The sequence below is a fragment of the Malaclemys terrapin genome, chromosome 1, assembly GCF_027887155.1.
Source record: "Malaclemys terrapin pileata isolate rMalTer1 chromosome 1, rMalTer1.hap1, whole genome shotgun sequence".
NCBI classification, from domain to species: domain Eukaryota; kingdom Metazoa; phylum Chordata; order Testudines; family Emydidae; genus Malaclemys; species Malaclemys terrapin.
In genome coordinates, this window is record NC_071505.1 from 90,839,186 (window position 1) to 90,858,324 (window position 19,139).

At 52.8% G+C, this 19,139-nt stretch overlaps 1 protein-coding gene across 1 annotated transcript; it reads left to right on the forward strand.

Moving 5' to 3' along the window:
- The first annotated feature begins 365 nt into the window (after positions 1-365).
- On the forward strand, positions 366-18,932 carry PMM1 (phosphomannomutase 1). The gene is made up of 8 exons (XM_054030695.1): positions 366-480; positions 4,655-4,772; positions 6,174-6,250; positions 6,543-6,634; positions 7,457-7,556; positions 10,060-10,135; positions 13,678-13,793; positions 14,936-18,932. The coding sequence occupies exons 1-8, from the start codon at positions 400-402 to the stop codon at positions 15,056-15,058; spliced, it is 783 nt and encodes a 260-aa protein (XP_053886670.1). The 5' UTR covers positions 366-399; the 3' UTR covers positions 15,059-18,932.
- Positions 18,933-19,139: the final 207 nt, after the last annotated feature.

A 19,139-nucleotide genomic window follows, 5' to 3' on the forward strand; every position in this document is an offset into this window, starting at 1 on the left:
AAAACACGTCCCATGGGCTCTGAGATGCTGTGGGAGCCTTCGGCAGGAGAGGAGCCCAGGCAGCAGGAGGCCCTGGCAGCCTTGTCCCTCCTCCCCGAGGGCTCCTCGCCGGGCTGGGCGCGGTCAATGCATCCCGCGCCGCTCGTGGCGGTCCTGCGCGGGCAGGGGGTTTGCTACCTTCCTTTGGCGGCCGCAGCGGACTCCGCCGAGGGGCTGCAGGGAACCGGCCAGGCCGGGCGCTCCCGCAGGCAGCGGCAGGCCCGGGGTGTACGTGTTGCCAGGCTTATGCCCCCCCCCGGATCCCGCCCGTGCGCCGCGATTGGCCCGGACGGGGCGACGCCTCCCGCCCGCCCTCCCTGCGCGCCTTCTGCAGCGCGGGGCTCGGCCGGCGCCGCAGCGATGGCTGGCAGCGAGCCGCCGAGCCGGGAGCGCGTCCTCTGCCTCTTCGACGTGGATGGGACCCTCACGCCGGCTCGCCAGGTACTCCCCGGGGGCCCCTCCCTCCTGCCCCGGGGCTGCGGCCTGTCCGGGCCCCGCGCCCCTTGCCCGTCCTTGAGCATGAAAGGAGCCGGCCGGGGAGGTGTCCGCCCCGGGCCCCCGCGGGTGCGGCGCGCGCAGGGGGCTCGGGAGCGGAGTCCCTGCCCGGTGCTCCGCGCTGAACCCGCGCAGAAGCGCTACATGGCCCAGCTCGGAGCCTGTGGGATCTAGCGCAGTGGGGAGCCCGGACTCCCAGCCCCTGTTGCCCTCCACTAAGGAAGCCACCACCTGCCTCCTGCGGCATCTCTTCTGGGCAACAGGTCCCCTAAGCCCCGCCTGGCAGTGGCTGGTTAGATGGAGTCAGGGATGCTAATGCTCCCCAGCCAGTGCTGCCGTGTGTTGGAGCCCAGTTGTGCAAGCTCAGGGCCTTGTTCTAGCAGGTCTGGAGCCCTGCTCTGCCTTTCTATGAAATACCCTGTGGGTGGAAGAAGGAGACTGTGCAAGGCCACGTAACCATTTGGCACCAGGGATTCTCTTTGCCTTGGCCCTTTGGATTTAACTGTAGCTTTTCTGTGTTGTAGAGTGATTTAACATGGAGAGCATTTATTGCTTCTAAAAGTGAGGGGCAGATGGTCCTGGGAAGGGGCCGACACACTATAGGCAAGGGCTGGACAAGCATCCTCTCATGCAGCTCTACGAATGCACCGCTCTGACCTGCAGCAGCCCCTGCTGTTTCACTCCTGATCCCATAGCACTGCTAATGTCCTGCTGTTCCTGTTCTAGATTGACATGCATAGCTCTGCCGGTGCTCTCACTCCTGCCCCGCTACAACCTTTGCTATCCCTGCATCCTCCCACACTGTTCTTCCAATGCACCATGGTGCTGAACGTGCTGCATCCCCTGCTATTCCCATCCCAGGCCTCCCCACAAGCAGAGGTTTCTCAAAGCTGCCAAGTCAATATGCTTATATTGTGCTACAGACTGATGCCTCTCAGCCTTACCTTAAACCATAAAGCTCCTTTCATAGGCAACAACCCCAAGGTGTCACCCCAGCTGGCTGGACACACAGGGTTGTTCTGGTAATATTTGATGAAGGAGATCTGGCCACCATCCTAGTGACCTGCACATTTGCCCCTCCCACAGCCCACGTAGGGGCACCTTTTTGGTTATATCTGGGACAAGATCTTTACATCACCTAGAGACAAGAACAGGATAGATGACCGGGTCTAACAGCCTCTTAGGGACTGGGTATGTCTACGCTGCGGTGAGACACCCTGGGTTGATTCGTGCCAACTGCCTCAGACTCGCAGGGCTCCAGCTAAGGGGCTGTTTAAATTGTGGTGTAGAGGTTGTCCAAGCTCTGGGACCCTACCACTTTCTCTAGCCCAAACATCTACATGGCAATTAAACAGACCCTTAGCCCGAACCCCTTGAGCCCAAGTCACTTTGCACCAGCCAGCCACAGGTTTTTAATTGCAGCATAGACGTATCTTTTGGGGTTAAATCTCCTCCCTGCATCCTAGTTATTTTGGCTTTTGGGGAAATAGAAAAAAATCTCTGATTAATATGTCAAAGTTCCTTTCAGTTGCTGCCTGCTGTATGTTAGTTATGCAATAACCAGTTTACAGCATCTGCTCAGTATTAGAAGCAGGGAAAGGGGAGAGACCTGCTTTCTCCTCACAGTCTGCAAAAGATGCTGGAGCCTTGCAAGGAACAAGAGCAGGTCTGGTGGGCCTAGCTGGCGAAGCCTAGAAGCATCTGGCTCTTCCAGTGTAATCCCACCTGTACTCCACATCCCTTCATTGTTAGCCACTCCAGGATGAAGTGCTGCCCCTGGCCCTGCATCCACATATAAACTGTTCTGAGCCCCACTGCAGAGTGAAGGCCTCTTGCACACACACAGATTAACCCCACATCCTTCTTCTTTTACTGTGACCTTGTCCACTATGGGACTGAGTTTACCCATCTGTATGTTATGGCCTTGTCTACACTAAAAGGACTTATCAGGCCAAGATCTGTGTGGCCCCCTGGCATGCTTGTAAAACCTGTTGGGCCCACAACACGTAAGTGCCCTCAATGGTTTACCTGTGAGCCAAATGCATTTGGATTAGACAAGTGCGTACACACACATGATGCACAAGCCCAGCATAATGGGGCCCGTGATGAGGGCCTCTAACTGTTTATCCAATAGAAATGACTTGCTTTAAGCAGGGCACAATATTCGATTTACCCTGAATCATTTCAGCCTGTATTGGTTTGATAGCAGTGTGGACAGCACCAGAACAGACCACACAGTCCTCTCCCTACTGGCCCACAGTCCACTGGTGACCTTTTGAGATCTCCTAGAATTCACTGCTGCTGGCAGCTGAGCTGGGAACTATGGGGTAGGTACCCAGAAGACATTGCAGGGGAAGTGGCTTAGAACAGCACCAGTGTGGATGCAATGCTGAATGGACATGTTGAAATGTTTGTGTCTAGACCAGCTTCATCCCACCAGCTCAGTTCTCTAGTGGAGACATGACCTATAGGTACAAACCAGCAACACTTCCCTACCTTGCAGATAGAGTGACCAGATGTCCCAATTTTATAGGGACAGTCCTGATTTTTGGATCTTTTTCTTATATAGGCTCCTATTACCCCCCACCCCCTGTCCCGATTTTTCACACTTGCTGTCTGGTCACCCTACTTGCAGATGGCTTGTGAGGCTAGAATTGTGTTTGTCATGTCAGGCTCTTTGGGCTCCTCACATGAAGGTGCTGAACAGGAGGGCAAAGTATCCATGTGATTAATGACACCGACCTTTAAAGCTAGTTATTCTGTAAGGGATCTCCCCATCAGTCAGCGAGTGATACAGGAGAACACAAGTCCCCAGGCCAAAGGAAGAGGGAGGAGGAGAGGCGCTGTTGCTGGGTGGAGTCAGCCCTCCAGCCTTAGCAAACTACCTTTATCTTGAGAAGATAAAACAGAAGGGTGGTGACAGAGTCTGCTCCTGGCAGACACATGTAGTCCAACCCTACAACAGTGGGACGCCTCGCCTCTTCTGCAGCAGCATGGCTTGTAACTATTTTGGCCAGACCTGCAAGGAGCAGGGGGAAGTTAAAGGTTGATGGGACCTATGCTGCTTCAGCTGTCATTCTGTTAATGGGATTAGGAAGTAATGGGGCAGCCCTTCAGTGGGAGGGGAAGGGAGCAAGAGCAGGCCCCTGACTGCCACCTCTCCTGAGACTCGTTGTGGCCCCTGCTGTCATTGCTTCATCTCCAGCTCCCTTACAGTGAATTCTGTGATGCAGTTTGGTTTGTCCCCATGGGGAGCCATCCCTTAGGACATTTCTCTGCCTGGTTCCCAAATGTTCTGGGTAGGATCTCTCCCACTTGTGAGGGATTATTGATGGATAGGCACCTCCCACCCCCTTAGTTAAATACAGAAAAGGGAGTATGTTACCACTGTGTGTGTCAGGGCGAGGGGAAAGACATGGAGCGACAGGACATGGGGGAATGGGGTGCCAATTTACTAATAATTCCTCACAAGTGGGGGGGATACACACGCACTCCTTTCCTTGTGTGTTTCTTCCCCCTCCATCAGTCCTTTGCTGTTTCCTTCCTCCATGTCATTTTTCCACCCCTCCCAGTGTATTTTTTCCTCCATTCCCTGGTGGTACCCCCTTCCTGTTCCCATTCCCCCCCAGATGACTGTGTGCTGCTGGGCTTGGGAAGATGACAGCACCCATTCGTATCGCCGTGGGACTAGGCCTCACATGCTGCCAGGGTTGAGCTGAACGCCGCAGAAGCAAAGAAGAGAAGTGTGGGTTGATGGGATGCTGCCTGCAGCTCTGTGTGTGAGCAGCTCCCACATCCCGCTCACAGAAGCCGCTGTGAGAGAAGAGAGAAGGCAGGTGGCTTTCAAAGAATCCCTTGCCACTTCGTTCAGAGCCATGGAAGCCCATCTGCAGGGGGAGGGGATGATAGACAGATCTGGGGTCATGCAGCTATTCACAATTCCAATGTACCTCCCCACCCTGGACTAAAGTGGTGCTCACCAAGCAGGGAAACACTGTCAAGGACCAGTCACTACCGGCTAGGAATGGCCTTCCGTTGGAGACCCTGCTGTAAGTGGGGCCCGAGCTTGTCCATTAGTCTGGCTGTATTCTGACCTGCCCTCTCGCTCCTGCCCCTCTAGAAAATTGAGCCCGAAGTGGACAAGTTCCTTCAGGAGCTGCGTGAGAGAGTCCAGATCGGCGTGGTGGGAGGCTCTGACTATTCCAAGATAGCTGAGCAGCTGGGGGAAGGGGATGAAGGTGAGAAGCTCCCCCTATCCCAGATCCGGGGAGTGTGGGAAGGGGTGGGGGAAACAGAGGGTGGAGAGAGAGAGGCTACTCCCTTTTGCGGGGCGGGAGGTAATTTGCCTTGTCTGCTTTTGGTAATTACATGCAGATGTAGACACCTGAACACTGAGATTGATTCCACCCACAGAGATGATAAAAATCATACCCACAGAGAGAGCTTGCACTACTACCATTGCCACTCGTGCTACTGAGCTCAGAGTCGCCCCCAGGCAGCCACTTTTGCTAGAAGCGGAGCGCTTGTACCTAAGGGCCTGCTCTCGCTCCCATTGAAGTCACTGGAGCCAACAGACATTTTGCCATTGAGAGCAGGAGCAGCTCAGCCGACAGCCAGAACGGCAGCTATCCACATCAGCAGAGCTGACCTTTGTAACGGAGCAGAGGTGCACATGTAACCCACCATGTTTGTGTCTCCTTCTGTGCCTGAGCCGTGGAGCCCATGAGTAGAGTCTTCAGCTCCAAGCAGTTGCAGCATGTGCTTTTAGCTGTCATGGGCCTGCAAAGAGCATGGGAGGATAGAGAGAGGCCCATTTAGAATTTACCTTCTCCTCTTCCCCACCTCCATGAGAAATATAGTCCTACCATCTTCAACTCCATAGCCCATTGACAGCCCGAGTAAATGGAAAGGGAATGTGCACGAACTCTCTCCCACGCTTGGACACGCTCTGTTTTGGAGGTCTGAAGGTCCTGAATAGCAGCGGGAAATTGGACAGAGTGCTTGGATGAGAAGGAAAGACTGGGGAAGGGACAGATGTCCTGTCCTCTCACTTTCCTTTTTCCCCTTTTCTAATATCAGCATAAAATCTACAGCAGAGTTCTGAAATCCTCTTTCTAGCTCCTTATCAAAGAGAGGCTGCCTGGTGACAACTCACTGCTCAAGGGAGCATGAAGTTAATTGCAGGGTCAGCAACAATCTGTTTATTGCTGGAGGAGAAGCTACCGTTAGATAACCATTAAGTGCATTGCTGAGGGTGGGGGTGGGGATGAGAAGGGGTGGAGGCAGGATGCTCTAGGAGAATGAGCACATGGCTGGGAGTCTGGCATTCCTGAGCTCTAATCTGAACTCTGTCACTGACTCACTGCAGGGCCTTGGGCAGGTCACTTCCCCTTTCTGTGCCTCTGTTCCCCATGTGTAAAATGGGCATAACATCCAGGGAGCTGTGAGGCTCAAGGCCTGTTTGCTCAGCCTACGGCCATGGAGTAAAGGCTCAAAGAGCTCTGAATCCAGCCAATATCCATCACTCCGCACTGCTCTGATTCCAAGTGGCGGACGAGGTTGTGCTAATGTTTTTTCTCTCGCCTTCATCTCCCTTCCCCACCCTGCTCTCCCCTGCCCCACACACCCATTCCCCACAGTCATCGACAAGTTTGATTACGTCTTTGCAGAGAATGGCACCGTGCAGTACAAGAATGGGCAGCTGGTCGCCAAACAGGTAGGCCTAACTCACTTGCTATGTCTCCCACCAAGCCACAGGGGCTCTCTTTCCCTGCCTCCTCCACCAAGTCCGTCTTCAGTTCCATCAGCACCAGATGAAACCAGCCATATGCCACCATCCAGAGGACTGCCAGTTCCAATCCCCCCAGCACCTACTAAAGCCACCCTGCTCCTTCTGTCCAGTCATCACCCTAGTGGGCATCCTGGATGGATTTTGTAGCCCATGTGATTTGTGGCAAATTGATGGTAGCCTTGGCTTCATCTGACCTTTTCTTCCCCCTGCCCCACAGGCTATCCAGAATCACCTCGGGGAGGAGCTTTTGCAGGAGCTGATCAACTTCTGTCTCAACTACATGGCTCTCCTGAAGCTGCCCAAGAAACGGTAATGATCCTCTCCTACCGAACTGCTGCTTCTGTACCATTCAGATCCAGGCATTTGGATGTTACGGTCCCATTTAGAATTGCAGATCCACTGGCTTTGTTCTTGGTCTCATTATGTGTATTTTGATAGCACCTAGAGGCCCTATCCAAGAGCAGAGTCCTGCTGTGCTGGGCATTGCAAATGCACAATTTAAGAGACAGACCCTGTTCTAAAGAGTTGATAATCTAAGTAGACAAACCAGTGGATGGAAAAGTGGAAGTATTGTTATCCCCTTCTTACAGATAGGAAACTGGGGCACAAAAATTGTGACTTGCTCGGCATCACACACAGTCTGTGGCAGAGCTAAGAATTGAACCCACATCACTTGAGTCCCAGTGCCTTAACCACAAGATCACTTTGCGCTCGCATTATCTAAGCTTCCGAGACACTGCTCCCTCCCCCTGAGCTCTGGACTAGATTGGGTTGACATGTTTCCTTCTCTCTAAAGACATGCTGTCATTCTGGGGCAACTCCCCTCAACTCTATATCAGCTAAGCTTGGCTGTGGTTAATATCCCAGTGATGTGCCTTGCTGCACTGTAGCAGCAAAAGTGGAGATTTGTTTATTTCTGGGCTAGAGCGTGAGCACTTGATACCTGAAGGATGAGGATAATCCTGTTGTCATTTTTAGCCTACCTAGTGTCCCTGCAGACATTCCTTACATTACACGTTTTACAGCCACTCCTATTTTAATGGCTCCTTCTCTCTTTCCCTTGTCCCCCACCCCCCCCCAAAAAAAAAAAAAAAAAACCACACAAAAACCTGGACATCTACACATGCACAGCGGGACCTTCATAGAATTCCGCAATGGAATGCTGAACATCTCTCCCATTGGCCGAAGCTGCACCCTGGAGGAGCGAATAGAATTCTCCGAGCTGGACAAGGTAATTGGCCAAGATCCATCCTCCGTGACTGGGCATTACATTGTGGGGCGATGACCATTTCTGACCATGTAATACCACAGCACTTGGGTCTCATCTTATATCCATGCCCATGATTGTGTTGATGGCTGTGGGCTTGCCTGTATAAGCTCTGGAGGCTGAGGCTGTGATAAGGATGGGAAACCAAAGGAAATATATAGATGAGGGGTAGGTCTACACTTACCGCCGGACCCGGAGGTAAGCAATCGATCTTCTGGGATCGATTTATCGCGTCTTGTCTAGACGCGATAAATCGATCCCGGAAGTACTTGCCGTGCTGGTACTCCGCGGTAAGTTCGAACTAAGGTACTTCGAATTCTTTGCGTACCTTAGTTCGAAGTGGGGGGTTAGTGTGGACCAGGCCTAAATAAAAGAACTGAACTAATCTGCTGCCACTGATCAAGTAGGGGTGCAGGCTCCCTGTGTACAACCTTGTGCTAGAGAAGCTGTCCCAAGAAGAGTCTCTCATTTTCAATGGTGTTTCTTCACGGTCATGACTAGAGATGGTCTTAGACCAGAACCCCAAAGCCAGCAGCGCTGAACTTAGGTAGTGAACTTACAGCTCAGGGTCCATCTCCAGTCACAGCCAAGCAGCAATGTCAACTGACGACATGTCCCATTCATAGAAGATTAGGGTTGGAAGACACCTCAGGAGGTCCAATCCCCTGCTCAAAGCAGGACCAACACCAACTAAATCATCCCAGCCAGGGCTTTGTCAAGCTGGGCCTTAAAAACCTCTAAGGATGGAGATTCCACCACTTCCCCTAGGTAACCCATTCCAGCGCTTCACCACCCTCCTAGTGAAAGTGTTTCCTAATATCCACCCTAGACCTCCTCGACTGAAACTTGAGACCATTGCTTCTTGTTCTGTCATTCGCCACCACTGAGAACAGCCTAGCTGTATCCTCTTTGGAACCCCCCTTCAGGTAGTTGAAGGCTGCTATCAAATCCCGCCTCACTCTTCTCTTCTGCAGTCTAAATAACCCCAGATCCCTCAGCCTGTCCTTGTAAGTCATGTTCCCCAGCCCCCTAATCATTATTGTTGCCCTCTGCTGGACTCTCCCCAATTTGTCCACATCCCTTCTGTAGTCGGGGGACCAAAACTGGACGCAATGCTCCAAGTGTGGCCTCACCAGTGCTGAATAGAGGGGAATAATCACTTCCCTCAATCTGCTGGTAATGCTCCTACTAATACAGCCCAATATGCCATTAGCCTTCTTGGCAACAAGGGCACACTGTTGACTCATGTCCAGCTTCTCATCCACTGTAACCCCTAGGTTCTTTTCTGCAGAACTGCTTCCTAGCCAGTCAGTCCCCAGCCTGTAGCAGTGTCTGGGATTCTTCTGTCCTAAGTGCAGGACTCTGCACTAGTTCTTGTTGAACCTCATCAGATTTCTTTTGGTCCAATCCTCCAATTTGTCTAGGTCACTCTGGACCCTATCCCTACCTTCCAGCATATCTACTTCTCCCCCCAGCTTAGTGTCATGTACAAACTTCCTGAGGGTGCAATCCATCCCATCATCCAGATCATTAATGAAGATGTTGAACAAAACCACCTCCAGGACCGACTCCTGGGGCACTCCGCTCGATACCGGCTGCCAACTAGACATTGAGCCATTGATCACTACACGTTGAGCCCGACAATCTAGCCAGCTTTCTATCCACCTTATAGTCCATTCATCCAATCCATACTTCTTTAACTTGCTGGCAAGAGTACTGTGCCCAATTCCCCAGCCCAAATAGAGCAGGTGTCTCCCCAATGGGTCTTCCAGACCAGCACCAGTCTCCTAAACAGATCTACAGAGCTCTGAGATCCTGGCAAATACCGGCTGAACCAACCTATCTGTGGTGGCTTCCTTCTACCCTCCCCAAGGGCAGAAGAGGTCAGCCTATGTCAAGACATGAAGGCAGATGTATAAGTGGGGAACTATGGATTTTGGGTCCTGAACTGGGCCTCTGAACCTTCAAGGGGGAATAACATTGATGGTGAAATGCATCAGCTCATTGTGTGTGGGGCGGGGGGGAGGGGGAGGTGCAGGAAAGGGCTTTGGTTTGGAGTTGCTCAACAGCTGACCTGGACCATCCTGACCTGGGGTCCTCTAGGCTGACATGGCCAAGGCTAATGTGGGCTGGCTACAGCAGTGCGAGACTGGTCGGGGCAGGGATCATATACAGGGAGAAATTAAAGTAGCATAAAAGCAGAGTCCATTTTGAATCCTCACAGCCCATGCTGAATACCCCCCTTGTTCCCCCAGCAGTTGTCCTAGGTGCTCAGTACAGGAGACAGAGGAAGGAGGTTGTACTTGCTGCTGGGGTAACAAGGAAATTCTGGCCTGGAAACTGGGATGAGAGCAGAGAAACTAACCTGGTAATGCACAGAGAGAGGCCTGTTGGTGAATCTAGAATGAGGCCTATCAAGGATACAGTCATTCAAAACCTGCTCTCCTTCTGTTTGTCCCATCTGCAGAAAGAGAGGATCCGAGAGAAGTTTGTGGCAGCCCTGCAGAGGGAGTTTGCTGGGAAAGGCCTACGGTTCTCTCGAGGTGAGCAGAGTGCATCACAGCTACTGTGGGGTTTCCCTGTGTGATGAATTTTCTGTAGGGATCTTGGAAGGGAAGGATGCCGGGCTGTTTCCTGCTTAAAAGTGGGAGAGCATCTGCTTGAGTGAATGGCAGAGGTGTACTCCAAATGGAGATCCCTGGGAGGTGTATTCCCCGTGTTCATCCCTAGGGAGGGATCTCAAACCCTGTTTCCTATTTAAAGTGTGATTATGGTCCGAAAACCGTAGATATGCTTCCCTGGTATCACTCAGATGTGCTGGCTTTAGTGACACACTAAGTTTTAACTATATTTTACTCCTGTTAGCTGTACTGAGCCAACACAGTTATGGGAGAGAGAGCTTGAATTTGTTCTGTTTCAAACAATAGCAACAGGATTGCTAACCGAGTTCCAACTACAGAGCCAAATTCTACCTTCGGTCCCACCTACGTAACCCCACTGAACCCACTGGTGCAGGAGAGGGGAAGAGCCCAGCCTGAGTCTGAGCTCCCAGGTTGTGTCTCCAGGGGTGACTGGTAAGAAAACTGCCTTTACTCCATTTACAAGGAAAAGCTACATCTGGAGTCACTGAGGCAGTAAATGTGGAGTCCATGATACCATTTTATGCAGTCACTTATCAGAGTGAAACTGCACTTTAATGGCCAGATTTTTCAGGAGTGCTCAGCCCCCAGCCAGCCTCATGGAGCACAGCAGGAGAGGAGCACTCTTGGGTCTTTTCACTGAAGTGGAAGGTCATCAGGCTGGGTGAGTGACAGGGCTGAATTCTTTAAAGCCATTCCTCAGGGAAGATAGGCATGACTAAAAATGGAAGGCTCCCCTCAAAAAGAAAGCCTGTTACTAAGAGTGTAGCAGGGATGAGTGATTGGGGGGGGGGGGGGGGGGGGGGGGGGGGGGGGGGGGAGGGCATGGTGGAGGTGGCACATCATTGGCCATTCTGTGTAATTCAGACTCCCGGACACTCTGCACTCCAAGGAGCCTGCATCTCTAGGCAGCATCCCCTTTCACTGCCCCAGTAAGAACATCTCGTGATCCCTGCCAGCATTGGCACAGACCATTTGTCATAGCAGAGAAGGGCAAAGACATTGCAGTCCTGTTCTCCTCCTCAAATGCACATGGAACAAGAACAGAACAATGGTCCTTTCTCCCATGACTTTGGTACGCTGCCAGCAGTAAACTAGGATTGTAAGCGAGCACATGAAGATAATGGGAGCTGCGGGGACTCAGCCCCTCTAAAAATAAGGCATAAAGTGATTGGAGTACCCAAAAATGGGGAGACACAAATTAAGGACTCCTTCTGAAAGGGATGTGCACAGAGCTGAAGAGTGGCAGAAGGCCTCAGGAGCTCCTGGCACCAAGTCCCCTGCTCACACCACTGAACACTGAGACAGAACTCACTGTCCTTGAGTGCCATCTGTCATTCCCTCTGCATTTGATCTTCTAGCCCTGCCAGTGCCAGGAGCCACTCTCGCTGCCCAGCTCTGCTTAGAGACAGAGCACGCTGACACAATATTTTCCATATCTAAATACATATGGATGTATTAAAGGAAAGGATTATGGGAGGGCTCTAGCCTGGAACTTAGGAGACCTGGGTTCAATTCCTAGTCTGCCCCAGGCTTTCTGTGGGACCTTCAAGCAACTCACTTAGTGTCTCTGTCAAGTATCAGGGGGTAGCTGTGTTAATCTGTATCCACAAAAACAAGGAGTCCTGAGACACCTTAAGGACTAACAGATTTATTTGGGCATAAGATTTTGTGGGTTAAAAAAAACAAAGCTTATGCCTTAAATAAATCTGTTAGTCTTTAAGGTGCCTCAGGACTCCTTGTTGTTTTAGTATCTCTGTGCCACAGCTTCCCCTGTGTAAAAGGGGATGCTAGCACTTTTCTCAACACCCCTGTGAGGTAGGGGAGTTGTGAGGTACTTGGATACGGTGGGGATGGAGCCATGGAAGTACTGCGGCAGGGGCCTGTCCCAGAGCACGCCCCGTCATGGCACAGCATGACCCTGCAGGCGCCCAGCCCTTAGTTCCCTCCTAGTTCTTCCAAGCACATGGTCGCAGCCCAGAATACTTGCAGTAACGTTCCCCTTCCTGGGGATCGGTTAAGGCTTTAGGAAATGGTTAGTCTCCTTTGGCCCTTTCAGGCCCAAGCCCTTTCCTCTTGGGGTTTCCAGTTTCACCCTCCATCTAGGCCTTCAGGTTCCCAGTTCCCCCTCCAGTTAACTTGGTGCCAGGGAGCTCTGTCACTCCCACTGCAGCTTCTGACTCAAGGGTGGGCAAACTTTTTGGCCCGAGGGCCATGTTGGGGTTGCAAAACTGGATGGAGGGCGGGGTAGGGAAGGCTGTGCCTCCCCAAACAGCCTGGCACCCTCCCACTTCCCACCTGCTGACTGCCCCCCTCAGAACCCCCAACCCATACAACCCCCCCCTGCTCCTTGTCCCCTAACTGCCCCCTCCCGGGACCCACCACCCCCTGGAACTCCACCCCCTATCCAACCCCACTGCTTGCCCCAACGCCATCCACACCCCTGACAGGCCCCCTGGGACCCCACACCTATCCAACCCCCTCCCCTGACCACCCCGCTCCCCCCGAACCTCTGCCCCATTCGACCATCCCCTGACCACCTCCCACCCCTTATACAACCCCCCAGCCCACTTACCATGCAGAGCAGCATGTCTGGCTGCTGCACCAGCTGGATCCAGGCACACTGCTGCTCTGCTCGGCAGGAGCGCGCAGCTCTGCTGCCCAGAGCGCTGCCCGCACAGCAGCATAGCTCTGCAGGGAGGGGCATGGGGGAGGGGCTGGGGGCTAGCCTCCCCAGCCGGGAGCTCAGGGGCCAGGCAGGATGGTCCTGTGTAGTTTGCCCACCTCTGTTCTGGCTCCTCTGGGGAGTCTTTTCCTTGCCCTGGTATCTCAGCACCATTCCTCTGGCCAAGGGATTTCACAGCTCCTCCATGGGCTGTGCACAGAGTCAAGTGCCCCTGCCTGCTAGGATCCAGGCTTACTCCACAGTCTCTCTCTTCTTCCACCTGTCTCAGCCAACAGCTGGGTTTTATCCTGGATCAGGAGGTAGCTCCCTGACTAACACCTGGCCCCCATTCCCCAGCTTCTCTGCTGCCTCCTTAAACAGCTGTTGTTTAAAGGGGCCATGTCATGGAACAGGGTTGGCTAGCCCCAGATCCCACTACACCTGAAAGGGGACAGACCTCTCTGGTACAGTACCTCTGGCAGATTTCTCTGGAGCAAAGCAGGGCCTCCCCCCACCCACACAAGCCTCACTGGTTCCTGCTTGTGCCCTTGGCTGGAATCACAAGGGCCTTGCTGATGCCATCACAGCCCATTGCCATAGAAACAGCAGCTGCTGTCATCCTGATAATGCATTAGAGACTCGATCACCATGGCTGGGTTGGTGCCTGCCTGGACCACATGGACAGACATTGCCCTTTGCCCCACGGTATCGAGGTCTGGAATTCACCCCGCACCCTTCCAACACCAGCCAGATTGCCTAACAACCTCCCTCCTGCTGGCAGGTGGTATGATAAGCTTTGATGTCTTCCCTGAGGGCTGGGACAAGCGCTACTGCCTCGACATCCTCAACGACGAGCAGTTCGACACCATCCACTTCTTCGGGAATGAGACAACCCCAGTGAGTATATCGGGGGGGGGGGGGCATTTCTCTCCTCTAGGCTGGCAGCCTGTCCGAGGAGAGGGCAGGGGGTCCTTCTCCAGCTATATGGGACTTCACCTAAACTCCCTTTGGAATTGGTATCAAGCAAGACTGCCCTCTAGTGGGGAGAGGGGGGTCTCTCTAGTGCAAATGAGGGCCTGCAACTGTACCATAGCAGGCTGCAGTCCCAGCAGAACTTGCATCTCCAGGGGTGAGTGCTGTAAGAAGTGGTGTTGGGGATTCAGCGGGTGGCTCTCTTCCTTCTGAGTCATTACTGACCTAGTGGCCCAGCACAGGTCTGGGAAGGGCTATGCTGCTGAAGGTGCCATGTAACCAATGAGATGTAAACCAAAACCTCACCCACTTCCGCAGAGGCTTTTCAGTGTAAACAGGAACGGCCCTGCTTTCTCTCTGGAGTCAGTTACAGGATGAGCCTTACCTGCTGCAATAAGCTGACTCGGGCATCTCCACCGACGTAGGGGGAGGGGTGTTAGCCAAGCTCCGGCTTGGGTAACTACATTGTACTGCTCTAAAATTCTCCAGTCGTTTCAGATGGATGTGGTATTCTTCGCTTCCTGTCTTAAACTACTCCAGAGTGTTGTAGCTGCAGAGCAGCGGTGTAAGCAGGGACCTTTCCCCCCTACTCCATTAGCACAGGTCACACGCTGCAGCAACCCATATTCCCCTGTTTCCCGGGCTTTGCATTTGGCTTTTTGTTGGCAGCAGCAAGATGATAAAAATTAGCTCCATTCCCGCTACAGATTTGACAGTCGCGCCTCAGACCAGACCCTAAATCCTCCTAGAGCCGCTCCCAGCTCCTTAGAGCCACATGGGGCAATGAGTCACTTGCCTCATTGAATCAGCAAACCCCATGGAACCTTTTCTCAGCAGGATCAAAACCTGCTAACAACGTGAGGCGGGTGTTTCAGGCAAACGCTAGTAGCCTGTTACGAGCTGCCATGTTCCCCTCCAGCAGCAGAGGTGGCTGCATTTCAGTGGCAGATGAACAACCCTTCTACAGAGTCTCCAGGGGGGTTGTGTAAGATAAAGCAAGCTATAGCTAGAGAGGGGGTTATGGTTGTGATTACTACCCTCATCCCTATTTTCTTTTCCCCCTGCAGGGAGGGAATGATTATGAAATTTATGATGACCCCCGGACAGTAGGCCACAGCGTCCAGTCTCCCCAGGACACAGTCAGGAGGTGCCGTGAGATCTTTTTTCCAGAGAGAGCTAATGAATCGTGACTCTGATACCCCTTCTCCAGCACCCCGCCTTCCAAGATCCCACATCATGAAAACCACCTTCATTTGAGGACTCTGCGCAGGGCCCTTTGAAGAAAGCTTTCCAGAGCTGGTTGTGAGGGAAGGATTTAAACTGAGGTGGCGGAGGGGATAGGGATGGGGGTTATTAACTTTCCACTACCCCCAGTTACAGGTGGGCTGTGTGGGACCAGACTCCTCCCTGCCACCAAACAGACTCTCTTCCTTTTCCGGGTGAACGTTCAGTTCTTGGTGGGAGACTGGCCCCCTACAAATGCCTCTGTTGATCTGAGGCATTTGTAGGGGGCCAGTCACTACAGTCTCACTCTCTAAACGTATTTGCACAAGGGATGCACTCTTCATCAGTTAGCACCTTTAAATAGGAAGTAGAGTCTGGGACCACCATAAGCCAGGTGTTCTCAGACCACTTCACACAGCGGACCAGTCCTTAAAGGTGACCTGCAAAGGGTTTTTAAAAATGATCAGGGCTGTAACCCCATGCCCTGGGTGTCCCTAGCCTCTGATTGCCAGAAGGTGGGAGTGGGCGATGGGATGGATCACTCGATTACCTGTTCTGTTCATTCCCTCTGAAATATCTGGCACTGGCCACTGTCGGAAGACCTGATAATGGGCTAGATTAGGACCACTGGTCTGACCCAGTATGGCTGTTCTTATGAGCTTGTGCCCTTTCCAGCTTGGTCAGGTGTATAAAGAAGGTCATTATTTCTTTAGGGTTCATATATATAAAAGGGTGCACTGGGTTTTTGTTTACACTAGAAACATCAGGAATGCTGTGGCTGATCTCTGATTTTGCTGGAGGACTTCTGGGAGGTCTATGGGAGTTTATTCTGCCCTTAGCACCTCAATTGAAGAGGTTGGGAAGTGGAAACTTTAACAAAGACACTCTTTTAACCAAGAGTTAATTAGGCATTGGAATTGGGTGGGTATTAAGTTAATAAAAAAAAAAAAAAGAAACCTCTCACAGTTTCAGCAGTCTGAGTGTTATGCCCTTTCCTCCCACAATTGCTCAAGTCTTCCTGTCTGGAGAAGCTCTGAAGTGATGACATCACCAGACCCCCTTGGGACTGCCAGCCTAGACAAGAGCTGGATTTCTAGTTTAAAAAACCAGCCCAGCCCTTTCAAGAGTTCTTTATCCAGCTGGAAACAAAGCACGGAACAGCTCTAATTTGCCCCCTCCCCTTTTGCCAGTCACCTTTAAGGAAGCAGGTGCCGATCTGCCTCGGGCTCCTCAGGCCATGCTGCTATTTCTTTTCTTTCCATTCTCTCTCTCCTGTTCTTTTTGACTTTTGTTTTTCTTTCCCTCTTTAGCTTTTCACTTCGATTGCTGCTCTGTCTTGCCCCTGTAAACCAGAGTGGCTCTTTGCTTCTTCTTAGTGGCTAGACCACACATAGCAGTTTCAGAGTCTCCTCCTGCTACTTAGCTAACAGACCAGGCTCCCAATGTCCAGGTCTCAGCTCAGGCGGCAGGGGTGGGCTCATCCTTTTAGAGCCCAGGTTGTCTGGGGATTGAACATACAGATTCAGCTAGGGGGTCACTTATTGTGTGGTTCCCCTACTCTGCTTCACCCAGCAGCCGGCTCCGGGCAGCCTGCTTTTCAGAGAGGCTGAGCACCTTGTGACACCAGTTTTGAAATCAACGGGATCTCTGAGTGCTCAGACACCCTGAAAACGGGGCCCTTGCTCCTTTGGGGATGGGATGTCTATTGGTGGCCCTGTGGGGTTGAGCTCAGCATTTGATGAAGGGGGCTGGAAGAACTTGCCTGAGGTTGCCGCTCTGTGCATGTTGACTGTTCCTGGGGATAGGTGCAGTGGGAGCAGAGATGGAAAGTGGGTGACTTTACAGGAACCAGCTACAGCTTTCCCCATTCAGGAGCTTGTCTGTGCCATCCATGCAGGGTTACACACCTTCCCCACCCCATTGTGCTCTGCCCTGCACCCACTTGGGACTCACCTGGGGTCACCTTCCCAGGGGCCCACTACTGCAAGGTGGGCAACACTGGCTTCCCTACTCAGCTGGGAACCCAAAGGGCGTTTCCTCAGCAGTACTAAGCTTCACATGGAGTTGTGGGTGCTTGGCCTTGCAGAAAACCAGGCCAACAGGGGCTTGCCTTGGCCTCCCGCTAATGCACAGTTCAGCACCTGCTGTCTGAATAACACTTCCTTGTGGTAGCAGATACAGCTCCATGAATCACAGTTTCAGAACCACTGTAGTAGGTGATGCCATGCCAGCTCTAGGCTACCGTTAGGCCTCCTCTCTGTTAGAGCCCAAACCATATTAGGGGCCAGGTCAGCATGTGGTGGGCTTCCCCCTATGCCAGTCCGCAGCAAAGGGGAGTCCATTACACCTCTCAGCCACAGCACCAGGCTCTTCAGCTCTGGCTGTAAAGGCTCATGGTCTTGCTCTGGAGGCCCCTCCTCCAAACCGCACTGTTGGCCAATGCTGGGGCTGTCACAGCCCTGCTTCTGGTGCTGTGTAAAGTGGAGAGGCTGGGCTGGCTTTAAGCAGTCAGCCTGGCTGGGGTAGAGCAGAGCCCACCCTGCTACCATCCTTGGCAAAAGCAAAGATTGAGCCAGGCCTCCCCCTGGCTTGGCAGCGACAGCAGCAGTGGGGAGGCAGCACCATGGGGGGGGGGGAGGGAGAAGGGGATGGGCTTGGGCTTGGACCACCATTTTGAAAAGTCACCTCTGACTTTGAGGGCCTAACCCCAATCCCCCAGGCCCTGCTGTGCCGAGGGGCTGAGCGCATGGTTTGCACCTGCTCAGTGCCTCAGAGAAGCAGGCCCCGGGTGACTTAGCTTGGCTGCCTCCCATTAGCACTGGCACTGCTGGCCCCGCACTGATGTGGGCAAGGGCCCAAATGCAAGTGTGGAGGGAAGGGGCAGGACTGGGCTCCTTGGCAGTGGTTAGGGTGGGTGAGAGCCTGCGCCCTGCCTGAGCAGCACCTTACAGGAGAGGAAGAGCCTCTGTTTGACCACACCCCATGGGTATGTTCCTAGGAAGTGCTTGCGTGCACCCCCTGTTCCTAGAGCCCTGTAGTCACTCTTCCTGCACCCTGGAAATACTCACCAAGTGCTAGTTGTCAGACCCCTCCCAGAGGCCTAGAGGGGGGTCTGCACACCCCAGGGCACATAGCAGCTGAGAGGGCTACTCTGCCAGCACTAGGAGGAGCCAAGAAGGGGAATCCACCCATCTGAGTCCTGACCACCATGCCTTGGTGTGGCTTGTATCAGCACCCAAGCATGAGGAGCACCCCATCCCAGCTGCGTCACCACTGCCCTAGCACGGAGTGCACTGGGGGTGATGGTGTTATGTGAGAGGGAAGATGGGGATAATTGTTGGTCTAGAATTTAGCATCTCTGGTTTTTTTCCATGTCTGTTTCCTAACCCTGTATTTGTAACCCTGCTGGGTTGATCTCACTGTGACTGGTGGAGAGGGCATGAAGTGGGAACCCACCCCCCTCCCTTCTCACAACAACAGGAGACAGAGCATTCAGTAGCCCATGAAGGGCTACAAAACAGGTAGTATGCCTCCTTTGTGTTATACCTCTGACTAGCCACGAGGTGGCTGGACCTATTAGCACTCCCCTCTGCCTCCCCCCCTGCCCTGGGATGCAGGAGGACTCTCCTTGTACTGTCCACAGCTGATATCTACCACGATTAAGCAGGAATGTGTGTCTCAGAGTTATTGCTGTGTGTGTTTGAACATGGATGGATGTGTCAGTGACCAAGGAGACAGGTGGCTCTGGTCACATCTGCAATAGAGCCAGGCAGCTCCTGTACAATTGATCCCAAGTGTTTAAAATAAATTTATTTAACAAACATTAAAATATTAAATGTGGCCATGGAGCACTGTGTGCTTTGTACCTCAGTACTTGTGCAACCCACTGTGGCCAAGCCCAGCAACAGCTAGCAGGGTCTAGTAACAGAAGGGGGGCCAGATACTTCTCTCCTGCTGCAGCTCTGAGGATCCTGGGGACAGTCCTGCAGTGAGGGCCCTGCCCACGTCAGACAGATGGAAGAGCCACCACACAAGAGAGATGAGAGA